General features: G+C 40.4%; 3 protein-coding genes across 5 annotated transcripts in view; 2 read left to right on the top strand and 1 right to left on the bottom strand.

Annotated features, from left to right (window-relative positions):
* LOC141754148 (uncharacterized) overlaps nucleotides 1–20,290 on the top strand; it is a 122,745-nt gene extending 102,455 nt beyond the window's left edge. The window contains exons 2-3 of one of the 3 annotated variants that reach the window (XM_074613043.1): nucleotides 17,079–17,400; nucleotides 18,563–20,290. In XM_074613043.1, the coding sequence (XP_074469144.1) occupies nucleotides 17,217–17,400; nucleotides 18,563–19,491 (1,113 nt within the window). In that variant the 5' untranslated portion in view covers nucleotides 17,079–17,216 and the 3' untranslated portion in view covers nucleotides 19,492–20,290. Of the gene's footprint in view, nucleotides 1–16,846; nucleotides 18,407–18,562 lie in introns of those variants that run through there. The other 2 variants (XM_074613044.1, XR_012590569.1) reach the window with 2 other exon arrangements.
* On the top strand, nucleotides 1,292–12,904 carry LOC141754103 (uncharacterized). The gene is made up of 14 exons (XM_074612942.1): nucleotides 1,292–1,853; nucleotides 3,650–3,733; nucleotides 3,841–3,900; nucleotides 3,992–4,075; nucleotides 4,570–4,894; nucleotides 5,592–5,874; nucleotides 5,988–6,011; nucleotides 6,323–6,532; nucleotides 6,984–7,075; nucleotides 7,165–7,269; nucleotides 8,327–8,520; nucleotides 9,770–9,934; nucleotides 10,101–10,321; nucleotides 11,270–12,904. Exons 1-14 carry the CDS (start codon nucleotides 1,639–1,641, stop codon nucleotides 12,037–12,039), a joined length of 2,832 nt encoding a protein of 943 aa, XP_074469043.1. The 5' UTR covers nucleotides 1,292–1,638; the 3' UTR covers nucleotides 12,040–12,904.
* LOC141754119 (uncharacterized) lies at nucleotides 13,524–16,582 on the bottom strand. Its single transcript, XM_074612984.1, has 2 exons — nucleotides 16,445–16,582; nucleotides 13,524–16,054 (listed from the first exon to the last, which is right to left on the bottom strand). The coding sequence occupies exons 1-2, from the start codon at nucleotides 16,506–16,508 to the stop codon at nucleotides 14,379–14,381; spliced, it is 1,740 nt and encodes a 579-aa protein (XP_074469085.1). The 5' UTR covers nucleotides 16,509–16,582; the 3' UTR covers nucleotides 13,524–14,378.
* Nucleotides 20,291–24,362: the final 4,072 nt, after the last annotated feature.

Here is a 24,362-nt window from a genome sequence, read left to right as displayed (position 1 = left end):
TAAGAGGAGAACATCAGATTATTTGAGATTCTGTTAGCATTGGAGTGGGCGGAGGATATAAGAAAGTAAAATACTCATCTGTAGTGATTCAGTTTCATCACTATCAAGCATTAAATCAGGAACATCCAAATACCACCAAGACATAGTGTATAAAACATTGTTCACATATTCAAGAATAAGCAGAAGGATATAGTATTCATGTGGGTACCAGCACACTCAGGGATACCAAGAAACGAAAAGGTAAAGAAATCAGCAAAGGAGGCGGTCATGAAAGAGCAGGTTGAAAGAAGCATTAAACTTTCAAAATCGGAGGGAAAAAGCATTGTCTGGAAGGAGATCAACAAACACTGACAACAGCACTGGGATAGAGAGTCCAAAGGGAGACATTTACACAAAATCCCAAATAAAGTAGGAGGGTTAAGAAGTCATGGTAAAAACAGAAAAGAACAGGTTATAGTCAGCAGACTAAGAATTGGGCACAGCCAATTGAACAGCTCACTGCATATTATTGGAAAGGACTAAGGATCGCCACTCATCTCTGTTGTTTGCTTTCTTCTCAATGCTGTTCCAGCTGTATCCTCTGGTCTTCATCTCTCCTTCGATGGTTCACCTCCAGGTTATTTTGGGCCTCCCTCTTTTGCGTTTTCCCTCTAGTGTCCAACGCAATGCCACTTTTGTCATGTCATCAGATGGTTTCCTTAATACATGTCCAAGCCATCTCCATCTTCTTCTTATCAATATTGTTTCTATGTCCAAGCACCCTGTCATTTTGTGTAATTCATGGTTTGTGATCTTCCTAGGCCAGAATATCCTCATGATCTTTCTGAGGCGGGTATTGTGAAAGTTGGAAAGCTTGCCTATGTCTCTTTCAGTCATTCTCCAGCACTCAGCACCAAGGACAGATAGTACACAGCTGTTGTATAACTTTATCTTGGTGTTTCTAGTTATATGTGTCGACTTCCAGATGTTTCGAAGTCTTAGAAATGCTGTCCTTGCTTTTCCTAATCTGGCCATAATGTCTTGATCAGCTCCATCATCTGATGTTACCCAGCTTCCGAGGTATGTGAAAGATGACGTACGTGTCAGTTGTTGTCCATTTAGCTCTATGACAGGTGGTTCTTTCACGTTGAGGGGCATGACTTCTGTTTTCTTGATGTTAATCTTAAATCCCAGCATGCTTGCATTCTTCTATAATCTAGATGTTGTGTCTTGAATGTGACTTGGTAGAAGAGTAGGGGTAGTGGACGGATAAAACCAGAGGGAGGCAGCAATGCAACACAAAGGATGCCAGCTGCCGTAAAACCCCAAAGAAGAAGAAGAAGAAGAAGATATTCTGGCAGGAACTCGGGTACAGTCAGACTCTACTGTCAGACATACCCCGGTACAGTAGGTGGCGGTATAGACTTTATAGGTAACAGCTGCAGCCTGCCATTACACCAGAAGAAGAAGAAGAAGAAGAAGAAGAAGAAGAAGCAGAAGAAGCAGAAGAAGTGGTAGTGGTAGTGGTAGTGGTAGTGGTCGTGGTCGTGGTCGTGGTCGTGGTCGTGGTCGTGGTCGTGGTCGTGGTCGTGGTCGTCATCGTCCCGGTGCTCCGGTGGTCCCGTCTCGTCCTCCAGCAGCATCATCAGTATCAGCGGGATGGCAGAGAGCTCTAAGCGGTCACCTGGAGCAGACCTGCCTCAGTTTCATCCACCGAAGAAGAGATATAAACGGTCTTCAGCTAAGAAGGCCTCCGACAAAGAGAGAGATAAGACCCGGATCAACATCGGTCAGGCGTTCCCCAGATGGAGGAACCTGCGGGCGGCTAAAGGGCTCCAGCTGGACTCAGAGCTGGCTCTGCTGCTGCTCGACTGGTCAGTACCTGGTGGCTACCTGGAGCATAGCACAAGGCTAGCCTGGGCTAATGCTGCTGTTGTTGTTGTTGTTGTTGTTGCTGCTGTTGTTGTCGTTGTTGTCGTTGTTGTCTCTCGTGTTGCACACAGCCTCTCTGGTTGTAAATGAACATGTGTTACTAATATTAGCCTCTAGTTATGATGTGTGATGGCTAAATGCTAAACTGTAGCTAGCAGCAGGGTCAGCTAACGTTGCTAACCAGCTAGCATCACAATCAGTCAGGAGGCTGATCATTATTACCATGTCTATGTAGAGTATACTGTAGTGAAGTAGTAGTATAGTAGTAGTAGTATAATAGTATTAGTAGCAGTAGTAATAGTTGTAGTATAATAGTAGTAGTAGTATAATAGTAGTAGTAGTATTGTTGTAGTAGTAGTAGTAGTTGTTGTAGTATAATAGTAGTAGTTTAGTAGTAGTAGTAGTAGTAGTTACAGTAGTACTAGTAGTATGATAGTAGTAGTATAGTTGTACTAGTAGTAGTTGTAATAGTATAATAGTATTAGTAGTAGTAGTATTGTTGTATTAGTAGAAGATGTAGTAGTAGTAGTTGCAGTATAATAGTAGTAGTATAGTTGTAGTAGTTGTAGTAGTATAATAGTATTAGTAGTAGTAGTAGTATTAGTTGTAGTAGTAAAGTAGTAGTAATAGTATAATAGTAGTAGTGTAGTTGTAGTAGTATAATAGTATTAGTAGTAGTAGTATTGTTGTAGTAGTATAGTAGTAGTAGTAGTAGTTGTAGAAGTATAATAGTATTAGTAGTAGAAGATGTAGTAGCAGTAGTAGTAGTACTAGTACTAGTAGTAGTATAATAGTAGTAGTAGTAGTTGTAGTAGTAGTAGCAGTAGTAGTAGTACTAGTAGTAGTATAGTAGTAGTTGTAGTAGTTGTAGTAGTAGTATCAGAGGGCAGCTGAATAGGTGTGTAACTGTGGAGACTACAGAGTTTGAGGAGCCACACCAAAGTAAACAATACAACCTCTGACTACCAGCAGCTAACTGGTACCAGCCTGATGAGTCTGCTAACGTTAGCTAGCTATGCTAATGTCGTTAGCATACTAACGTTAGCTGTTATCATTACACCAAACTGTTCATCTGTTTCTTGTTGTTCTTGTGATAACGACATTAGCTTAACTAACTAACGTTAGCAAACTCTTTTAGTTAGTTTTCTTTTGCTGCTTAACGTTACATTATCTAATATAGTTACAGTTATATCGACATATTAAGGTTGCATTGTTTAGTTACTCTGTTTTCAGCAGAGTTCTTAATATATATATATATATATATATATATATATTTATGTATGTATGTATGTGTATATATGTACTGTATGTATGTGTGTATATACAGTATATGTATGTATGTGTATATATACTGTACATGTATGTATGTGTGTATATGTATATACTTACTTCCTTACTTATAGCCATGTCTTTAAATATGCTGTCCTTGTTTTTGGATGTTTGATAATTTCAGGATTGTGTTTGTTTAGTTTCTCTGTTGGATGTTTTCTGCTTCTCTGTGTTTTCTACTAACATGTTGGAAACACTTTAACATGTTTTCTTTTGGATTTTTGGACTTCATGTGTCTTATAATCCATAAAACGGTCAGCTGTATCAGGGCTGCCTGTTGCTTCTGCTCATCATGCCTTTAGCTAACCGTATAATGATGGAGCCCGATGTGTCCCCTCTGTGATTCAGATATGGAGAGCAGAGATGAAACCCAAACTGGTAATGATGTGAACTGTTGTCCTGTTTCCAGCTATGAAAAGGGCCCGTTGGGACCAACGCCGCTGAGGACGACTCGGCTGGGAGTGAAGCCTCCTGAGGTTTCAGCTTCTGGTCGGTAAGGACTCTCTGAAGCTTTTTAATCAGAAATAATGAAGAGGAAACGGTTCATTATGTTCTCATTACGTCGTCATTCAGTCCTCATCATCCTCACTGTCCTCCTAGTTTCCATGAGGGAGAGATGGACCTTGATGAGGACCAAGTCAACACTCTGGAGAACTGTGTGTAAGGAAAAATGTCCGATTTCCTGTTTTGATTGTGAAGTCTGATGTCTTATGATGCCTTTCTGAATGAAAGCTTCATCTCTGTGTGACAGGATCGAACTGGAGTCTGAAAGTATCTCAGGAGAAAAAGCCGAGGACAGTTCTGACGAGGACCATGTCTCCCCTGCTCATATACGGTACTGATTTCATACAAAGGCTTGAAAGTTTGTAACCGTAATGTTTTCAAGGTGAGGGATATGCTGGAATTCAAATATAGTCCTTGAAAAAATGCTTGATTTTCAATGTAATCTGGTGTTTCCATTTAATCCTTCTTGTTGTTTGAACAGATCCAGATATTGCTGATGTACTTGCTGTTATACGCAAACATTTAAAACGTTTTTTAACGTTGTTTTCTTGTGTTCACTCGTCATTCAGAGCTAGATAAGTCCTCTCTTGAAATTAGCAAGTATTAAATAATCATGATCAAGTTAATATCAACAGCGGGTCACATAAACAAAGTGACAATATACATTGATTGCTGTGGGTATAAAAGAACTTAATTTTTCGCAAATGCAAAAATTTAGATGTGAAATCTTCGGTTTAGGTTTCGTGAAAGTGCTTGAATTTCACTGTTTAAAAGCTTTAGGAACGTTGCACACATCTCACTTGTGTTGTTTGTCTGATCCTTCAGTTTGGGAGCCCCTAAGAACGCCAGGCCAACGATGGACAATCTGCCTGTCATTTCAGCCGACGAGACGGTCCACGACCTACCGGAGCATCTCGGATCTGAAAAGATGCCGCCTCCTACGGAGCCGCACACGATCCTGACCGAAGAAGACATCGTCGGTTCTCGTGCATCCATCGTTTATGAAGAGAGCCTACGCCAGCTGGCTACGCTGCTTCACCTTCCAGTGAAACGGTGTCGCCACAAAATGTCGACTGGACTGATGTGCCTCGGCCTCCCCCCATTTGAGTGCATCATTGAACAAAGGTGTACTGCCTTTGTTGTCGAATGGGTAATTCTCACAAGCTAATGATCTTAACGTAATTAGTAGGGCTGTACCGAACAGTTTGAAGACGTTGACATTCAAATTCTAAATCAACATTCGAATGCTGCTCAGCTGTGTTTCAACCGGTGCACAACCTCCGGGTCTGAGAAGTGAAGCTAATACTGAAGTGTATTAGTCTGCATTCTTTCTAACAGCCAGCAGGGGGCGACTCCTCTGCTTGTAAAGAAGTCTATGAGAAATTGAGCCTAGTTTCAAGTCTTCTTCAATACAGCATGATGTTCATTTAGTAAATTATGGTCCCATTTAGAGTCAAATAGACCATAAAGCAGGGGATGCTTTAGGGCGGGGATACCTTGTGATTGACAGGTCGCTACCACGGAGTTGTCTGTCTTTTTGTCTTACAACTTTAACCCTTTCACAGTGAGACATTTTGGTCGCCAAAAAGTGTCTTATTCAGCGTTCAGTTGTACTTAGCTCCACCCTCTCGTGTCACTTCTGGTTGCAAAAAAAACAAGATGGTGGACGGCTTTCAAAAACAACACCTCTGAATGTAAATAAGCAACACACGGTGCAGCCCTAGTAGACGTCTGACTATCTTTGTCCACTATTATTAGTTTCCTGGATTTACAACTTGGAGCGATGTTTCCTCTTTTTCCTCACAGCCGTGCATCCCAGAAGCTGATACATGTCTTTTTCTGTTCAGGTTTGTCCTCATGGTCATGTCGTCTGGAGTTGGACCTCCCAGCCGACCTTCAAGTTCGGGATGTTGGCGGGTGACTTCATGCTTGGGACGAACGTCCTGCTGAGCGGGAACAACTACTCTAAAGTCGCCCTCCTGTTCCGCTTCATGAACATGGGAGTCGTCAGTCCGGTCACCTTCAACAAGATCCAAGCCACCTACTGTGTGGACACCATCAGGGACTTCTGGATGGAGAGAAGGTCGGAGGTCATTCGGCGGTTACAGGGCAAGGATGTGGTTGTTGTAGGTGAGTTGTAACTACTGGAGTCACTCTCCATATGGTACGTTGTCATTGTCACAGTATTGAAGAGTACAGAGTTGACGGACAATGAGTGATTATGACTTGTTCTTTGTTTTTAGGAGCCGGGAGGAACGACTCACCAGGTAATACTGAATATCATAAAGCAGACTCTCTGCTGCGTCAAAGAGTATACAAGCAAAGAGATGAAACTCTAGTGTTTTTTTTTTTTTTACAACAAGCTGCGGTCGTGCGTTGCGATTGGCTCAATTTCAGCAAAGGCGGACCAGATTTTACTGCGCATGTGTTATACCCCCAAAGATATGACGCGTGACCTAGTTTCCTTTCTATAGGCATTGGTGACGTCACGGAGACTACGTCCACATTTTATACAGTCTATGTGTGCAACACTACATTAGAACAAAATGTTTACGCTGGCTAACTTTCAACTGTACAGGTCGTAACGCTCAGTGCAGCAGTTACTCCACCATGGCGGCGTCCACTAAGGAGATCATCAACGTGGTGACGTTGGACAAGAGGCAGACCGGCCGGTCCTCGGTCGTCATGGAGAGGGAGGCCTTTATGCAGACGGTGGAGAAACTTCACTCCGAGATTCAACTTGTGGAGTTCTGCACAGATACACACGTCCAGATTGGAGCCCTCATGAGTGAGTAAACATGTAAATGGTAGTTGGTTGTGTTCTATATTAGCGGTAGTGTTGTCACGATACCGAAACTAAGACTTCAATACAATACCCTGCCTAAATATCTCGATACCGATAGTGAAACGATAACACGGCAAAAACCTAAAACATCAGGGAAAGTAATGGAACGATAGACGACAGAACATGAAACTTAATTTAGTTTTTTTTATTATGAATTAATTTAAAATGTATTAATTTACAAAATTACATAGTATGCAATAATCTTATGTCCCCTATACTTAAGTTTATGTGAAGTTATAACTATCGGTCAGAGTATCGGTACTAATAAAACGGGGTAGCGTACCGTTTTTAACGGCAGGGTATCGCAATACCTTTCTAGTATGGGTATACCGTGCAACACTAATTAGCTGCATCTGGTATGTCGGAGTAATGCTGAATGACTTCCCTTTTCCAGACCCAGAGACGGGAAGGTACAAAGACCTCGGGATAAGACACAGCCTTGACATGTGGCACGGTGCCACGAAGCTAGCCAAAAAGATCGCAGCAGTAAGTGTCGTTTATTACCTGTGAGTGTGACGGCTTTGTTGAAAAAAAACAAAAAACAATTCTGATGTTTGTTCTGGTGATCTCTCAAGGCTGCACAGGTCCAAGGCCAAGGTGTCCTCCTTGGCTGGTTGAAGGATGTCGTCAACCATTTCTGGTGGTGCTGCAAGAAGGCGAGCACCAGAGAAGAGTTTTATGTAATTATTTGTTTTCCATTCTGTTTCATCTTTGTTCTAGTACCGGCTGTAATAATACAACTAAATGTGTATTTAGATACTCGATTAGGATTAAAGCTCTGGGCCCATCCTCATATTTTGTGGCTTTTGAGAGAGATTAAAGTTGGTTATGTATTTATTTTTAAACTAGCCGTGGTCCACTGCTGAATTAAAGCTGAGGAAACAATGACTGTGTTTACATGCACAAAATATTCAGTTTCCTGCCCTTATTCTGAAAAAGATAATATTCCTACTAGGTCTGTCACGATAATTACATTATCAACTTATAGTACGACGTATGGACCTCGATATTGTGTTGTTGTGTTTACATGCAGCCAACATGATGGCAGATTAAACAGCAGGGTTTTCTTCACCATTATAAGACTTTCACATTTTTTTTAGCAGAGCCCGAAATTCCATTTTATTTATTGTTTTGGTTGTGTGGTTTTATTTATTTAGGATATTTAAATATTGTTTTCACATTCCAATGTCTGAATATTCTTAGGAATTAAAAGTGAATTGCTCTTTTATAAGGTGTACTTGCATTATTATGCTATTATATTATCATTATCAGTGGCATAAAAGGACACTTATATCTTTTATCGCAATTATTTCTGGGACAATATATCGTCCAACAAAAGTAGTTATCGTGACAGGCCTAATTCCTACTAATCTGTTTACATGAAATGAATATTCCACTAATATTCCCATTTGCATGCAAGTACATACAAGCTTTTGTTTTTTGCGGCGATGTACGAGAACAGACTCTGACGCTGTAAACAGGCAAGAAGCCGCGTGTCGCAAACAGTAAAACTGTGTATAACTGTGCCGTAAAAATCTCAATGTTCATCTTGTGAATGTGCTGTATACATGTCCAAAGAATGCTCCTAAAACCTGAATAATATCAACAGATCACACATGACTTAATCTGAAAATGCTCCATTCAGAATGTGCTGTTTACATGACCCATATCAAATTCACTATATTGTCGTATTCTGCATGTACAGTAAACGTAGTCATTGATTTCTCTCACTGAAAGGCGCTCTGGATCGGAATCATCTACCACGTCTGTGGCCGTCACACCTGGGCTGTTGGAAGCTGCCATCATGACCATCTGGAGAACTTCAGCCACAAGGAGTTGATCCAGGAAAACTCTGCGACGTACAAGACTCTCCTGAGTATCCTGCAGAACAAGCGATGGCTGAAGGATGTCCACAAATACTTGACCTTCAGGTAATTTAGTTTTTATACTGTCAATCGATTCAAATGTTTAATTGTATGATTGTCCATAGTTAATTGCATATTAATCACACATTTTTTTATCTGTTTTAAATGTACCTTAAAGGGAGATTTGTCAAGTATTTAATTCTCTTATCAACATGGGAGTGGACAAATATGCTGCTGTATGTATATAATTATTATTGGAAATAAATTAACAATACAAAACAATGACATATATTGTCCATAAACCCTCACAGGTACTGCATTTAGCATAAAACAATATGCTCAAATCATAACATGGCAAACTGCAGCCCAACAGGCAACAACAGCTGTCAGTGTGTCAGTGTGCTGACTTGACTATGACTTGCCCAAAACTGCATGTGATTATCATAAAGTGGGCATGTCTGTAAAGGGGAGACTCGTGGGTACCCATAGAACCCATTTACATTCACATATCTGGAGGTCAGAGGTCAAGGGACCCCTTTAAAAAGGCCATAACAGTTTTTCCTCTCCAAAATTTAGAGTAAGTTTGGAGCGTTATTTAACCTCCTTCATGACAAGCTAGTATGACACGGTTGGTACCAACGAATTCATTTGGTTTTATAGTTTCATATGATACCAGTATAGGACTTTTCTTCTGCCTTTCTTTTGGACTTTTTTCGGACTTTTTATGAGCTTTTTTCAGACATAATTCAGAAATGTTTTTGACGTTTTTCCAGACCTTTTTTGACCTTTTCCGGACATTTTCAGACTTTTTTGGGGACATTTGGGGGATTTTTTTGGGACTATTTTTCGGACATTTTTCCGACTTTTTTTATATATATATTTTTCAGACTTTTTTGGACATTTTTGGAACTTTTGGACATTTTTTGGGTAAAAAAACTCACAAATTCACATATTTTTAAGTCAGAGGTTAAGGGACCCCTTTGAAAATGGCCACAACAGTTTTTCCCCGCCAAAATTTAGCGTAAATTTGGAGCATTATTTATCCTCCTTCACTACAAGCTAGTATGACATGGTTGGTACCAATGGATACATTAGGTTCTAGTTTCATATGATGCCAGTATCTTCACTCTAGCTTTAAAACTGAGCCGCTACAACATTTACACAAGTTGTGTTAATGCGTTAAAGATGTTAGTGCCGTTAAATCAAATTTGTGTTAACGCGTTATTTATCTCTTAACTTTCACAGTCCTCATTTTATACACGTGCGACACCCAAACATTGACAAATGAATACATTCAATGTGTTTGTCCTCGTAGATCTACTGCTGACCTCGAGGCGTTCCAGAGTCACATTCTGATGTATGCCACCAAACGTTTTAAATTCTCACCACCCGTCTACGAAGCCAGAGTTCTGCTTGCTGCCCTTGACTACAACTTCCACCTGAACAGACCGCCTGTTCTGTCTAAAGATGGCAAGAAGATGTGAGTTTCATATGCACACAAGGACATTACAATTCCCAGGAACACATTTTGATTAACTATAAACTTTTTTTCTATCTGTATTTGCTGTTAGGTGTGACATCACAGGGCTTGTAAGTAAATCTCCTTCATAGATAGAAGCTGTAACTAGTGGAATGGTGTGTTTCAGATTCAAAAGGCTGTACAACAAACACACCAGACGGTGGAGCGTGTACGCCGTCAAGACTCCCAAAACATACGGGTACATCAGGGAACTGCAGGCCAGGATTGTGGCAAAGAGAGTGTCTTCAGGTGTGGGGGTGCCCAGTACGAGGACCCAGCGCCCAGACGACCCCCAAAGGCTTGACCCACTTCCGCTCATCCCCCCGCCACCAACTGGAGGAGGAGTTGGTATGTCAAAAATGCCCCAGCTTTTATTTTGAAAGAATAAGGGAGGGTGTAACAGGATGAAGTTTTACTTTAGTAAAAGTACTAATATCACAGTATAGAAGTACTCTTGTTACGAGTGAAAGTCCTGAATTTCAAATCTGACTCAAGTAAAAGTACAAAAGTATTATCAACAAAATATTTTTAAAGTACCAAAAGTAAAAGTATGATAATTATTGATGTATTAATGTGTTAATCACTTTAATTTTGCAGCTGGTAAAAGTGGAGCTTTATATTTTCTTTATTTAATCCTTTATTCAAACAGTTCGTCTCATGGAGACCGAGATCTCTTCTTCAAGAGAAACAATAAATACAAAAAATTTTAAACTGAGGCTGCAGTCGACCACAGAACGCTTCGGTCGACTGAAATCCTTCCTACTCTTCAACCAGTCGATCGGTCAATGGGGAAAAAGAAAAGACAAATCTGTATGTTATCTCTAGATTAACTAAATGGCACAGAGTGCACTCTACCTGATAGCATAAATGGATTATAAATAAACATAAAAAGCTATTTGCAGCATATTAAATTATTTTTATGTAAATGATAACAACAGACTGAAAGCCGACCAGTGAGCACCTGCCCTTATTCATATGATTTCTGATAGTAGAACGAGACGGCGAAGCTGTCGTAGCGCCTGCAATTATATAAACAAAACAATTTACTAAAACTATTTATTAGACCAAACATATTGAAATATGCCAATCCTGATATGTTCACATTCAAAGCCTATCAAGAAGTGATGCGTGGTTCAGGGTTTTTAATATGACCAATCTAATAAAGTTTTTATTATATTTTCGGTTCATTATGAAACTGGCGAACCACATTTGACCGCATTTCTATAAGAAGTGATATCGAGCTCAGTTTACAGAAGTTTATGGGTTTCCTTTAACAGCTGTCTGTCTGTGTTTCAGTTTTACCTTTAGATATACGAAAAGTGATTGTTGGTGAACAAGAGCGGCAGGAGTGGAGCTCCAGTCTGCGCCAGGACGACCCAGAGCCCCCACACATTAAAGAGGAACAGGAAGAACTCGGGACCAGTCAGGAGGGAGAGCAGCTTCAAGGGCTGGAGGAGGCTGATATCACCAAGTTCACATTCACTCCTGTCCCTGTGAAGAGTGAAGATGATGATGAAGAGAAACCTCAGTCCTCACAGCTTCAAACTGAACCGATAAAAACAGAAGCTGATGGAGAGGACTTTCGAGGACCAGAACCAGCCAGGAACTCAGAGCCAGATACACATTCAGAAGCAGATACCGATGATGAGACTGGAGACTCTTCTGAGACTGAGACTGTTGACAGTGACGATGATTTTTGGAAGGAGACCAGAGAACCTGAGTCCGGTATAAACTCTCTGAAAAATGATGAAGTTCCTGTCAGTGATTCGAGTTGTAGTGCTGGTGAGAAACCATTTAACTGCTCCGAGTGTGGCAGAGGATTTGGCTTCAAGTCAAATCTTACAGAACACATGAGATCTCACACAGGAGAGAGACCTTTCAGCTGCTCAGTGTGTAAGAAATCTTTTACACAGAGTGGAAGTTTAAAGAGACACGTAAGAATCCACACAGGAGAGAAACCATTCAGCTGCTCAGTCTGCGACAAAAGTTTCACACAAGCCGGAGGTCTGACACAACACATGGTAGTCCACAGGGGAGAAAAGATTCGGTTGCAGTGTTTGACATGATGACGCCAGGCAAATCTTTTGTTACAAAGTACATAAATGTGTTGGTCGTCAGTCCTCACAGCTTCATCAAACTCAAGCTGAGGAGAACAGAGGCAGAGCGTCCAGTCAGCAGCTCTACTGAACACATGAAAACAGAAGCTGATGGAGAGGGCTGTGGAGGACCTGAACCAGCCAGAAACTCTGATCAAGATAGACATTTACAACCATAAAGGGGAGAAACCAATCTGTTGTGCTGTTTGTGACACAAAAGTAACAAACAAGTATGATGACAGAGAATCAGAGTCAGCCAAGAACACTACTTCAGCATCTTTCTTTGTGTTAGCTGGCTCGACCAAACCTCAAACCCCCATCAGAGATATCATGACGGTGGTTATTAACTGTCTTTGATTCCTCAGGATCTGTGCACGTTCCCATAAAAGGGGGGGGCGCTTGGTGTCATTTTGACTTTTCTACCACACAGCATGGACCGATCACGTGCCGCCTACTTCAGTCAGGTGGAACAGGACATTATAAAGGAGATGATACCAGATATCTTATGTGATATGTATTTTCTTCTTTACATTTTTATAAGAATCCCATGTAAAAATTTAAAAATCTTATATATCTTTTTATAAGTTTGAGTAACTTATGGTAGTATGTCTGCATTTGTCATTCTGGGTCTCTGTAAGTACTAAAAGGCCCTCTTTGTCCATCTGGAGAGGACAGGAAGAGCAACTGGTCAACGGGGCCTCATGAGGAGCTCAGACTGCCCGGTGCCAGAAAACCTCAGCTGTGTGTTATACCAGCAACATGACGGGTGTATGTATGATCTGTGGCTGCTTTCTTTACCGTCTCATGTCCGTAATAAATATGGTTTTCAATAAGACCAACATTGTTACCTGAATGATCTCACCCGGCTGACGCAGAAGAGGAGGCGGCTAGCATCTAGCGACCTGGTTCGGCAGCCAACCGTCACTCAAAGCGGCCACACCCTCAATTATGCCGAGCTTAAGCCTTGATATAAGTTAAACAGTTGAGTTATATAAAAATTCACCCCTGTACGTTTGCAAAACCGTGTTTTGTACCATGCTGTAAACATGTTTATATCTTTTTAACATGGAGGTCTATGGAGATTGACTGACTGGCTTTTGGAGCCTCAAGTGCTCTCCTACAGTTCCAGGTTGAATCAAACAAGTTAAAGCTAATCATATAAACACATCATGTTGATGTTTAATGTGTCAGAATAAAATAAGTGAGCAGATAAATATTCAACTTATTATAAACAATGATTATGATTCAAATTGCTGATTTATGAAATGTATTTCTTTGTTTCTTCAAAAGTAAAATGATCTGACACTTGAGGTGCACAAGGACGTGTGATGTCGGGAGAGTTTAGAGTTCTATCTGCGACATGGTAATCTTTATTTGTAGTCTTCATAAAAAGCAAAGAGAAGAACAAATAAAGATGTGATTTAACTGCAAATGAAGGTCAGTGAAAGACAAAGAATCCATTATAGATTTATTTAAAGAATAATATAACAGAAATGTCGTTACAGAATAAACTGAAGCACATGAAATGAAACATGAAGGCATCATCAGCGACACTGAGTTTATAATCACTACAGTTTATAAAACATTTATTTATAGCAGCTCAAAATTAAAATAATTACTTTGATATTCAAAAATACGTAATAGCTTTTGTCAAATATCATTACATCCAAAAGTGTCATGTTTAGTGAAGACTGCTGCATAATTACAAACTGATGAACATCCGTCTATAACAATACTATTATTATAATACAACCCCAGTAATAATATTAATGCTGTTTGTTTATCAAAATGTAAATACCAATGAATCTGTATTTAGCGATTAGCTTCTATACTGGGACATGAAGTCACAACTAGCAGACAAACTAGCTGCTCTGCTGCAGATGGACATGATTCTACGACGGCGTATTCGAGCCTTTGTGGGTAAAACATTTTATTTTTTTAATTATAGGCCGGAAGAGGGGGGGTATTACTCACAGAAAAAACTCATACGTTTTGTATTACAAGTCATAATACACGGCAATGATGAGGTTGATCCAACCTTGCAAACTTGAGCAATGTGGGGCCTTGACAAAAAAAACAGTTTTTCTCATATTTTTTTTACTTTAAACTCAGAGGATTTCAGATTTTTTTCACACAAATGTATTACTTTATAATCTCAGAGAAATTTAAATTTTTCTTCTTGTAAATATGATTTTTTTATCATAAATTTGCCACTGTAATGGCCCTAATACACTGTCGTACAATTCACTTGTTATATTTGTAAATATAAATCCATGAATTCAGGATGTGATCAATATCTGACACGAGGATTAAACACATGGGTGGTTTTTGACCAGTGACTTCTTATTGAATCCTTTGCCACAAACACTACATTTATACAGTTTTTCACCCGTGTGAATCGTCATGTGCTCCGTCAGATGTATGTTTTGTTTAAAACTTTTGCCACAAACGGAGCAAATAAATGGTTTCTCTCCTGTGTGAATTCTCAAGTGTGTCTTCAGATTGCCCTTTAAGCTAAATGTTTTACCACACTCAGTGCAGCTGAATGATTCCTTGGTAGGAGCCTTTTTCTCAGTTTGCCTTTGACAAAGCTTTGAGGACTCGCCGACACACTTGTGGGTTTTGAGCTGCGTATACCAAGTGAATCTTTTGTCACAAGCGCTGCAGCTGAAGCGTTTCTCCTCTGTGTGGACTGACATGTGCAGCGTCATACGTCTTTTATGTGCAAATCTTTTGTCGCAAAATGGGCAACTGAATGGTTTCTCTCCGGTGTGAATTCTCATGTGTAGCTGCAAAGTTCCTTTCTGGCTGAAACTTTTGTCACAAGATGAGCATTCAAACGGTTTCTCTCCTGTGTGAATTCTCATGTGTGCCAAAATGTTTCCACTGCAGCTGAAACATTTCTGACAAACGGAGCAGCTGAATGGTTTCTCTCCTGTGTGAGTTCTCATGTGGCTCATCAGATGGTCCCTGCGACAAAATGTTCTCCCACACTCAGAGCAGCTAAATGACTCGTTGTCAGTGATGCATCTCTCATCGCTTACAGAAACATCATCAGAGTTTGAACCTGACTGAGGTTCTCTGGTCTCCTTCCAACCACCATCACTGACTTCAGTCTCATGATCTGAAGGTTTATCAGGAGTGTCTGGTTGTAAATGACTTTTGGGATCCAAGTTCCCTGCTGGTTCTGATCCTGTGTGAATGTTACTGTTGGTCATGTCACTAACGTTGCAGTTGAACGTTTTCTTTCCTGTGTGGATCCTCATGTGTCTGCTAACATCTCCACTATATCTAAAACTTTTTTTACAGACGGAGCAGCTGAAAGGTTTCTCTCCTGTGTGAAGTCTCATGTGACTAATTGAGTTTCCCTTTTGAGAAAATCTTTTACCACAAAAAGAGCAACTGAATGGTTTCTCTCCCGTGTGAATTCTCATGTGTGCACTCAGATGTGGCTTGCGGCCGAATCTTTGACCACATTCAGAGCAGCTAAATGATCTTTCAACAGAATTACAGTTAATATCACCAACACTGACGTCATCATTCTTCTGAGAGTTTAAACGTGACTGAGGTTCTCTGGTCTCCTCCCAACCACCATCACTGACTTCAGTCTCAGAGGAGTCTGAAGACTTGTAGTCAGTATCTGGTTCTGTATTTTTTTCTTGATCTGAGTTCCTGGCTGGTTCTGGTCCTCCACAGTCCTCTCCATCAGCTTCTGTTTCCATCTGTTCAGTTTGTCTTTGATGAAGCTGTGAGGACTGAAGTTTCTCTTCATCATCTTCACTCTTCACAGGGACAGGAGTGAATGTGAACTTAGTGATATCAGCCTCCTCCAGCCCTTGAAGCTGCTCTCCCTCCTGACTGGTACAGAGTTCCTCCTGTTCCTCTTTAATGTGTGGGGGCTCTGGGTCCTCCTGGTCCAGACTGGAGCTCCAGTCCTGCTGCTGTTCTTCACCAACAATCACTTTTCGTACATCTGAAGGTAAAACTGAAACACAGACAGCTGTTAAAGGAAACTTCTGTTAACTGAGCTTGATGTCACGTCTTTATGTTAAAGCTGCTCTGTTTATTATAACATTATTATGAAGTTGTTCTAACATTATTATTAGTTATTATAAGGTTATTATTAGTTATTATAAGGTTATTATTCCTGTAACGTGTGTCTTAGGACTCGTTCAGTGAAACCATTCACAGCTGGTTTTCTTGCTTCTTTCAGTAATACAGTAACAAACAGATGAAATGATGAACAGTAAAGACTGAATGAATCCTCTGATAGAACACATTAGCTTCAGGAGCTAGCTGCGGCTAACAGGCTGTATGAACGCTTTAGCTGACGTTAGCTTAGCATCATTAGCAGAGCAGTAGAAACAAAACAAACCTTCTCCTCGTGGCTTCGTTTCCGGTTTTAAAACCACCTCCAGCTGTTTCCAGTGTCGGTCCATCTCTGATTAACCAACTAAATCATCGGTTTTCAACTAAATGAACCGATGATTTAGTAACAACTAACAACTAACATCTAACGGCTTCTCTCCGCTGAAGCTCTAAAACACCGAACTACACTTCCGGGGGAGGATGTCAAAATAAAATCCTCTTGAGGACCCTGATACTCTGTTTCTTCCCCTTTTTATTTATTTTTTAGAATATGTTTAAAAATAATAACAGCAACTCCTTTTCTAAATCAATGCATCATTAACTCTTAATTTTAGATATTTATTTAAATCTTACGGACTTTTATTTAGAAAGTCATCAACGAAACGACACCGGAAGCGTTAGTTACAATATGGCGTCCAGCAGCAACATGGATGTTAGCAGAGTCTCTTTGTTGTGTAGAGAAAGTGTGTGTGAGCTCCAACAGTTCTGATCCATCAGAGCCTCTGTGTGTCTGGATGGACTTTGTGCTCTTCAGCTTTTATTCTGAAGGTTTGACCTCTGACTCATCTCCCGGTAGCCTACAAAGCTACTGAAGTTAGCTTAGCATGCTAGCTGGTTAGCAACACAGCTGCTAGTCAGAGTGACCGTTTGATGGAGAGCAAACTGTGTTTCTGACGGAGTTTGATGGAGAGCAAACTGTGTTTCTGACGGAGTTTGATGGAGAGCAAACTGTTTCTGACGGATTTTGATGGAGAGCAAGTTTCTGTCATTGTGGTAAAATGTGTAAAGTCCAAATGCTGAGAGCGTTGGTGAAGCAGCGACTAACTGCGGCTGCTGAAGAGATATGTGGGCTGTTTGAAAGAACGATAGCAGAGTACGAGGAGGAACTCTCTCGATCAAAAGAGGAGAACGAGCGACAACAGAAACTACTGGACGCTGTTTTACACCCTCAGCTTCGAGCAGGTTTGTTTATTAAACATTCTGTCAACGTTTTATAAACTTTATTTCCTCAAAATGCTGTTTTAGTGATGACTTTCGGAAGTTTGTCTATTCAAACCATCTTCTCCTTATTTTTCACTGGATTTGGTTGAAATATGTCCCACAACATCCCACAAAAGTATTATTTTCCTTCTTCTTCTCTCCATTTATTGGCGGATCGCAAGCAACTTTAAGGTTCATACCGCCACCTACTGTACAAGATTGTAACATCATGTCATTTTACACATTACCGCTACTCTTAAATTCTACCCTCCATCCTGTGTCTCTTAAGAACATTAATAGTGAACATTAATAGTGGACATTAATAATAAGAACATTAATAGTGAACATTAATAATAAGAACATTAATAGAACATTAATAGTGAACATTAATAGAACTTTAATAGTGGAAATTAATAGTGAACATTAATAGTGGACATTAATAGTGAACATTAGTAGAACATTAATAATAAGAACATTAATAGAACATTAATAGTGCCTTCCTGGTGCCTTCAACCCCCTCACCCTCTGTTCCCAGTATCCCACGGTTCTAGGGCTGCACAATTAATTGAATATTACAGTTTCTCTCAGTCGCTCTGGCTCATTTCTTGAAACATTCTTAACTTTCTCTAAACTGTAAGTGAAATTATTAAAACTGTTTGATGGGACATCACAGCTCTCTTGGCTTCCTCCTCCTCATGACGAAGCTGCCTGAGTACATAGTCAGTTGTCCTCATGCACGATATTAACACATTTTCTCTTATTGTTGTTCGTATCCATGAGTTGCTCTTATTTTGTTAGTACCCATTGATTTCTGGGATTCCTGCAGTTTACTTTCATATTTTCAGACAAACCAAAGAGTGAACGTCAGCCAGCACTAACACAACAGAGACATTGATATTAAAGAAACAAACAAGAGCTGTCTGGTGGACAGCCTGTCCACCCCAAGGTGTAATTGTCAGTCTTTACAGCTGGAGCATTTGGTGTAGAAGTAAGTATGCAGACAGAATATTCTCAGTGAACTCTTTTCAGTGCAGCACAGTGCATGTGTCATCTTGTCCCTGTATCCCACAGAGATGAACATGCACACTGTTACACCCCTAGTTAGCATGACTAGTTTTCCTTAACGTGTGTTTCTGTATTTCAGTTCCTGCAGATGTCCAGCAGCTGTTGCTGGTTAAAGAAGAGGTTCCCCTTGAGCAGCAGGAGTGGAGCTCCAGTCTGGACCAGGAGGATCCAGAGCCCCCACACATTAAAGAGGAACAGGAGAAACTCTGGACCAGTCAGGAGGGAGAGCAGCTCCAAGGGCTGGAGGAGGCTGATATCATCAAGTTCCCATTCACTCCTGTCCCTGTGAAGAGTGAAGATGATGAAGAGAAACCTCAGTCCTCACAGCTTCATGAAAGACAAACTGAACAGATGGAAACAGAAGCTGATGGAGAGGACTGTGGAGTACCAGAACCAGCCAGGAACTCAGATCCAGGTAGACATCCAGAACCTGATACTGTTGACAAGACTGGAGACTCTTCTGAACCTGAGACTGATGACAGTTGTGATTGGGAGACCAGAGAACCTCAGTCAAGTTCAAACTCTCTGCAAAACATTAAAGTACCTCGAAGTGATATGGAATGTAATACTGGAAAAACACCAGTTAGCTCCTCTGAATGTGCTCGAACCTTTACCCACAAGGGTCATCTGCAGAAAAACACTGGAATCCAAACGGGAGAGAGACCCATCAGTTGCCCCGACTGTGGTAAAACATTTGCAAAAAGGTCAAAATTGACCAGACACTTGAAAGTGCATCCAGGAGAAAAAAGCTTCACCTGCTCAGTTTGTAAAGCAAGTTTCGATATCATCAGACATTTGATTAAACACATGAAAATCCATACTGGAGGGAAACCATTTAGTTGTTCAGTTTGTAGTAAAAGTTTTGCACGAGAGGGACATATGAGACAACACCTGCTTGTCCACACAGGGGAGAAACCATTTAGTTGTAGCATTTGCAATAAAAGCTTCACTCGGCTCCATACTGTCAAAATACACAAGTGTGTTGGGGAGAGCAGCATCGATAAATGAAGTTGCAGAGATGCTTGTTGAGACATATTTTTCCAGCAGGATTGAAGTACTGAGGGCAAGACTTGGTTCACATGTATTCATTGATTTCCTTCACTAACTAAAAAACCTCCGGGGCCTACGTACACCAGTAAGGGTCGCCCTGAGTCCCGTGCCGCCTGCCAGCATGAAGGATCGGATCCGAGGCTTAACTAAAGTGCTTCGCCACCTCGCCGCACGCTCTCCCACCACATAGGGGGTTCCAATCAGGAAGCGTTCGGACTACAAGCTAAAATCAACCGCCGGGCCAGCAGCAACCGGCTTACGAGGGCCTGGAACCAGTGCACATCCTCGTCTGCAGCTGCCGGAGTTCCTGGCTCTTCTACCGCTGGAGACCTAGTCCCTGATCCGTCTGCTGCTAGTGAACCAGTCCTTGGCTTTCAACATCGTCCCCCCTTCATCATCACTTCCTACGACACTGATTCTGGCTTCTTTGATGGTCAGAGATGTTAGAAATCCTACAGCAGCGACGTACTGTTATCCGGGTACCCGTGTGTGGAATGTCCCTAGATGTGTATGATTCAATTTTTTCCCATGGTCTAGTGTTAAAAAAGTTAACAAAAATCACAATAAATCATAATATTTAATCAAAAATACGTAAAAATCACAATACATATCGAATTGGCGACCAGGTATCGTGATATTATTGAATCGGGAAATAGGTGAATCGCCTCAGCCCTAGTAATTATAATACATTTATTTATATAGCACTTTTCAAACTTAAGCACAAAGTGCTTTCCAGATTAAAAGATCTACGGAATAATGCATTGTACTTCATCCTCATGTTAGACCTGTGGTACATTTTACTTTGCTAATGATTTATAAGATAAGTCCCAAAGTTTGCTTTTTCTGGATGTCCTCTCTGACCGAGGACCTCTATGCCAGGCGAAGGTCCTGAAAGATACATATACGCGTTTTCTTTCATGTTCTTTCTGTGTTCTTTTATGAACTATGGCTGCGAATCGATTAAAATATTTAATCACGATTAATCACACATTTTTTTATCTGTTCTAAATGTACCTTAAAGGGAGATTTGTCAAGTATTTAATACTCTTATCAACATGGGAGTGGACAAATATGCTTTCTTTATGCAAATGTATTTATATATTTATTATTAGAAATCAATTAACAACACAAAACAATGACAGATATTGTCCAGAAACCCTCACAGGTACTGCATTTAGCATAAAACAATATGCTCAAATCATAACATGGCAAACTGCAGCCCAACAGGCAACAACAGCTGTCAGTGTGTCAGTGTGCTGACTTGACTATGACTTGCTCCAAACTGCATGTGATTATCATAAAGTGGGCATGTCTGTAAAGGGGAGACTCGTGGGTACCCATAGAACCCATTTACATTCACATATCTGGAGGTCAGAGGTCAAGGCACCCGTTTGAAAATGGACATGACAGTTTTTCCTCGCCAACATTTAGTGTAAGTTTGGAGCGTTATTTAGCCTCCTTCATGACAAGCTAGTATGACATGTTATTTCGGGGTATAATGAGTAAGAATAGTGACTAAATATTCATACGTAAACATAGTAAATCTATAGATCTGTTAGTTTAGTTCAACTCAGTTTCAAGTGTTACAGCCACAATTTGTTTAGTAGCTTAGATAACAGTTGTTGTGGTTGCTAACCCCGTAATGTTTTCTTCTATTATTGCAAAACAATGTGAAATATTTTACTTAAAATCTTTGGGACTCTGTGGGGGAGAGTCTGGCTCTATATACTGGGGACAGGTTTTTCTGGGCGGACAAAGGACAAAAATGTTGAAACTGATGAATTTCTTGTTAGTCAGGCTGATCTGGCAACGTGGCTCAGAGGGCTGGTCTCTGCAGGCCTCAAGCCTGAGTATGAATACTGTGGTTTCGTAAACAACCTTGGTATGTTTCAAAGGATGTGCTGTATAGACGGTTTGTTTGGGGGGTTTAAAGGGTTCATTATTCAGATAGTAAGATGCGTCTACAGGCAGGTTCAAGTATTTAATCAACATGGGAGAAGACAAATGTGCTGCTTTATGCAAATGTATTTATATATTTATTATTGGAAATCAATTAACATAAAACAATTACAAATATTGTCCAGAAACCCTCACAGATTTCACAATTTAATGTTGTGAATGATGAATGTAAGATGGTGAAAATGATGAATCGTGGCTCTGTTTTCATCATATCACAACTGTCAAATCAGCTTTAAATTAATCAAATCAATTGATAATTTATCACTCCATTTTTCATTTCACATGAATCTTCATCGCTACCATTTTTGTCAATTATTTTTGTTACTTCCATCTCTCACATATACAACAGAGTATTAGGGCCACATTAAGGGGAAAAAAGATTTTGAAAATAAAGTCATAATATTAAAGAATAAAGTCATAACTTTATGAGAAATAAAGTTGTAATATTACGAGAATAAAGTCATAATATTACGAGAATAAAGTCATACTATTTCAAGAAAAAAAAGTCGTAATATTACGAGAATAAAGTCACAACTTTATGAGTAATTTCCTCCTCCACTAAAGAGTCAGCTTCCTCATCAGGTCCGTGTGGTTCTTTCTTCACAATAAACTCAGTTTCTTGTTCAATCTTTTCAAGGTCCTGATACTGATGATAATGTGGTGCTGATGCGCCAAAAGATGAAGTATTTGGTTACTTAAACTAAAGTATAACTTCACAAGATGCTCCACGTTCCTCATTTTCACACTATTTACCCTCTAAAATAACACGTAAAACTACTACTTTATAATATTATGACTTTATTCTCGTAATCTCAGATACATTTTTTTCCCCTCAATGTGGCCCTGATACTCCGAATGAGCATGAAAGAAAACGCCTATATGTATCTTTCAAGACCTTCGCCTCACTCAGAGGCCGTCCTATAATAACCCGTGTAACGTGTCCACACTTCCCTTTGATGGAGAGCAAACTGTGTTTCTGACGGAGTTTGATGGAGAGCAAACTGTGTTTCTGACGGAGTTTGATGGAGAGCAAACTGTGTTTCTGACGGAGTTTGATGGAGAGCAAACTGTGTTTCTGACGGAGTCTGATGGAGAGCAAACTGTGTTTCTGACGGAGTTTGATGGAGAGCAAGTTTCTGTCATTGTGGTAAAATGTGTAAAGTCCAAATGCTGAGAGCGTTGGTGAAGCAGCGACTAACTGCGGCTGCTGAAGAGATATGTGGGCTGTTTGAAAGAACGATAGCAGAGTACGAGGAGGAACTCTCTCGATCAAAAGAGGAGAACGAGCGACAACAGAAACTACTGGACCCTCAGCTTCAGTTACACAGAGCAGGTTGGTTCTCTTTACTTCTTCTATTAGACCTTTTAAACTGCTGGGAAACCATTCACATCATACTGATACCGCACTGTGAAAATACTCTGTTTTGTGGTGGAATGTTGTGACGGAGTATTAGGAGAAAAAACAAAATCTGATATTATGAGAATAAAGTCATAAATTTAAGATTTAAAAAGTCGGAATATGAGAATAAAGTCATGTTTACGAGAAATAAAGTTGTAATATTACGAGAATACGGTCATAAATTTAAGATTAGAAAAGTCGGAATATTATAAGAATAAAGTCATAATATTATAAAGTAGTCATTTTACATTTATGATTGTTATTTTAGAGGGTAAATAGTGTGAAAATGAGGAACGTGGAGCATCTTGTGAAGTCATACTTTAGTTTATATTCCACAAATAACCAAATACTTAATCTTTTGGCACATCAGCACCACATTATCATCATCAGTATCAGGACCTTGAAAAGATTACCGCCTCTTTAGAGGAGGAGGAAATGACGCCCAACCCAATGCTCTGTGTTTAGGGCCGTTCCGCTGTCAAATCATCAAGTCCTTGAATTCTCTCTCACAGATATTTTGAGCCCTTTAGGAACACTTCCTGTAAGTCTGCATTCCTGCAGACTTTGCCTGAGGGAATTACCGTCAATGCATAACAGGATAAACCTGGGTTCAACGTCCTTCACTATCTAGTCGGTCAGGTCATAGTGCAATGTCTGAATGTTTTAACCCTACTAGGCCAGTATATTGTACAGAGGTTATATATGTATCTTTATAGTGGTTAACGTAGGCTGTTAGTGTAGGCTCTTTCCACCACACCATCTTATATCCTTCATGTTAATATTTCAGTGTAAAGTAAATATACATGACTGACACCCATATGCCGTCATGTCAATTTTATTTGTATAGCCCAAAATCACAAATAACAAATTTGCCTCGGGGGGCTTTACAATCTGTATAGCCCCCCGAAGAGCAGCAGAGGAGGGATCCCCCTCCCAGGACGGACCGACGTGCAATAGATGTCGTGTGTACAGAGTAACAACATAATGAAAATACAACATAGACAATCCATATGAAAAAAAGTAATACATATATTGTGAACATATATGAAGAGATGGATCCAAGAGGATGTCAAGCAGCTTCCCGGCGTCGCCAAACAGATAGAGCCAGAGCAACATGACCTCCTCTCCACGCCAACCAGATAGAACCCGAGCAACACGACCTCCTCTCCACGCCAAATAGGTAGAGCCTGAGCAACACAACCTCCTCTCCACGCCAGAGAGATAGAGCCAGAGCAACACAACCAACTCTCCTCCTTCCTTATTATTTTTTTGTGTGGTAACTGTGGGATGCTCATTTTGAAAAATGTTCTTAACCGATAACTGACAAGATTTGTGCCTCGCGCCAGCTGCAGTGTATGAGCACAACAGACAACTGAGAACCCAGTTCACCCGTCCGGGAGCGTTAACTTAGCAGCTACGATGCTGCATGTAGTGTCGCGAATATGCCGCCACTTTCCCAGTAAAAGTCTCC

This window comes from Sebastes fasciatus, chromosome 17 (genome assembly GCF_043250625.1).
Source record: "Sebastes fasciatus isolate fSebFas1 chromosome 17, fSebFas1.pri, whole genome shotgun sequence".
NCBI lineage: Eukaryota > Metazoa > Chordata > Actinopteri > Perciformes > Sebastidae > Sebastes > Sebastes fasciatus.
This window is presented reverse-complemented; position numbering and strand designations above follow the sequence as displayed.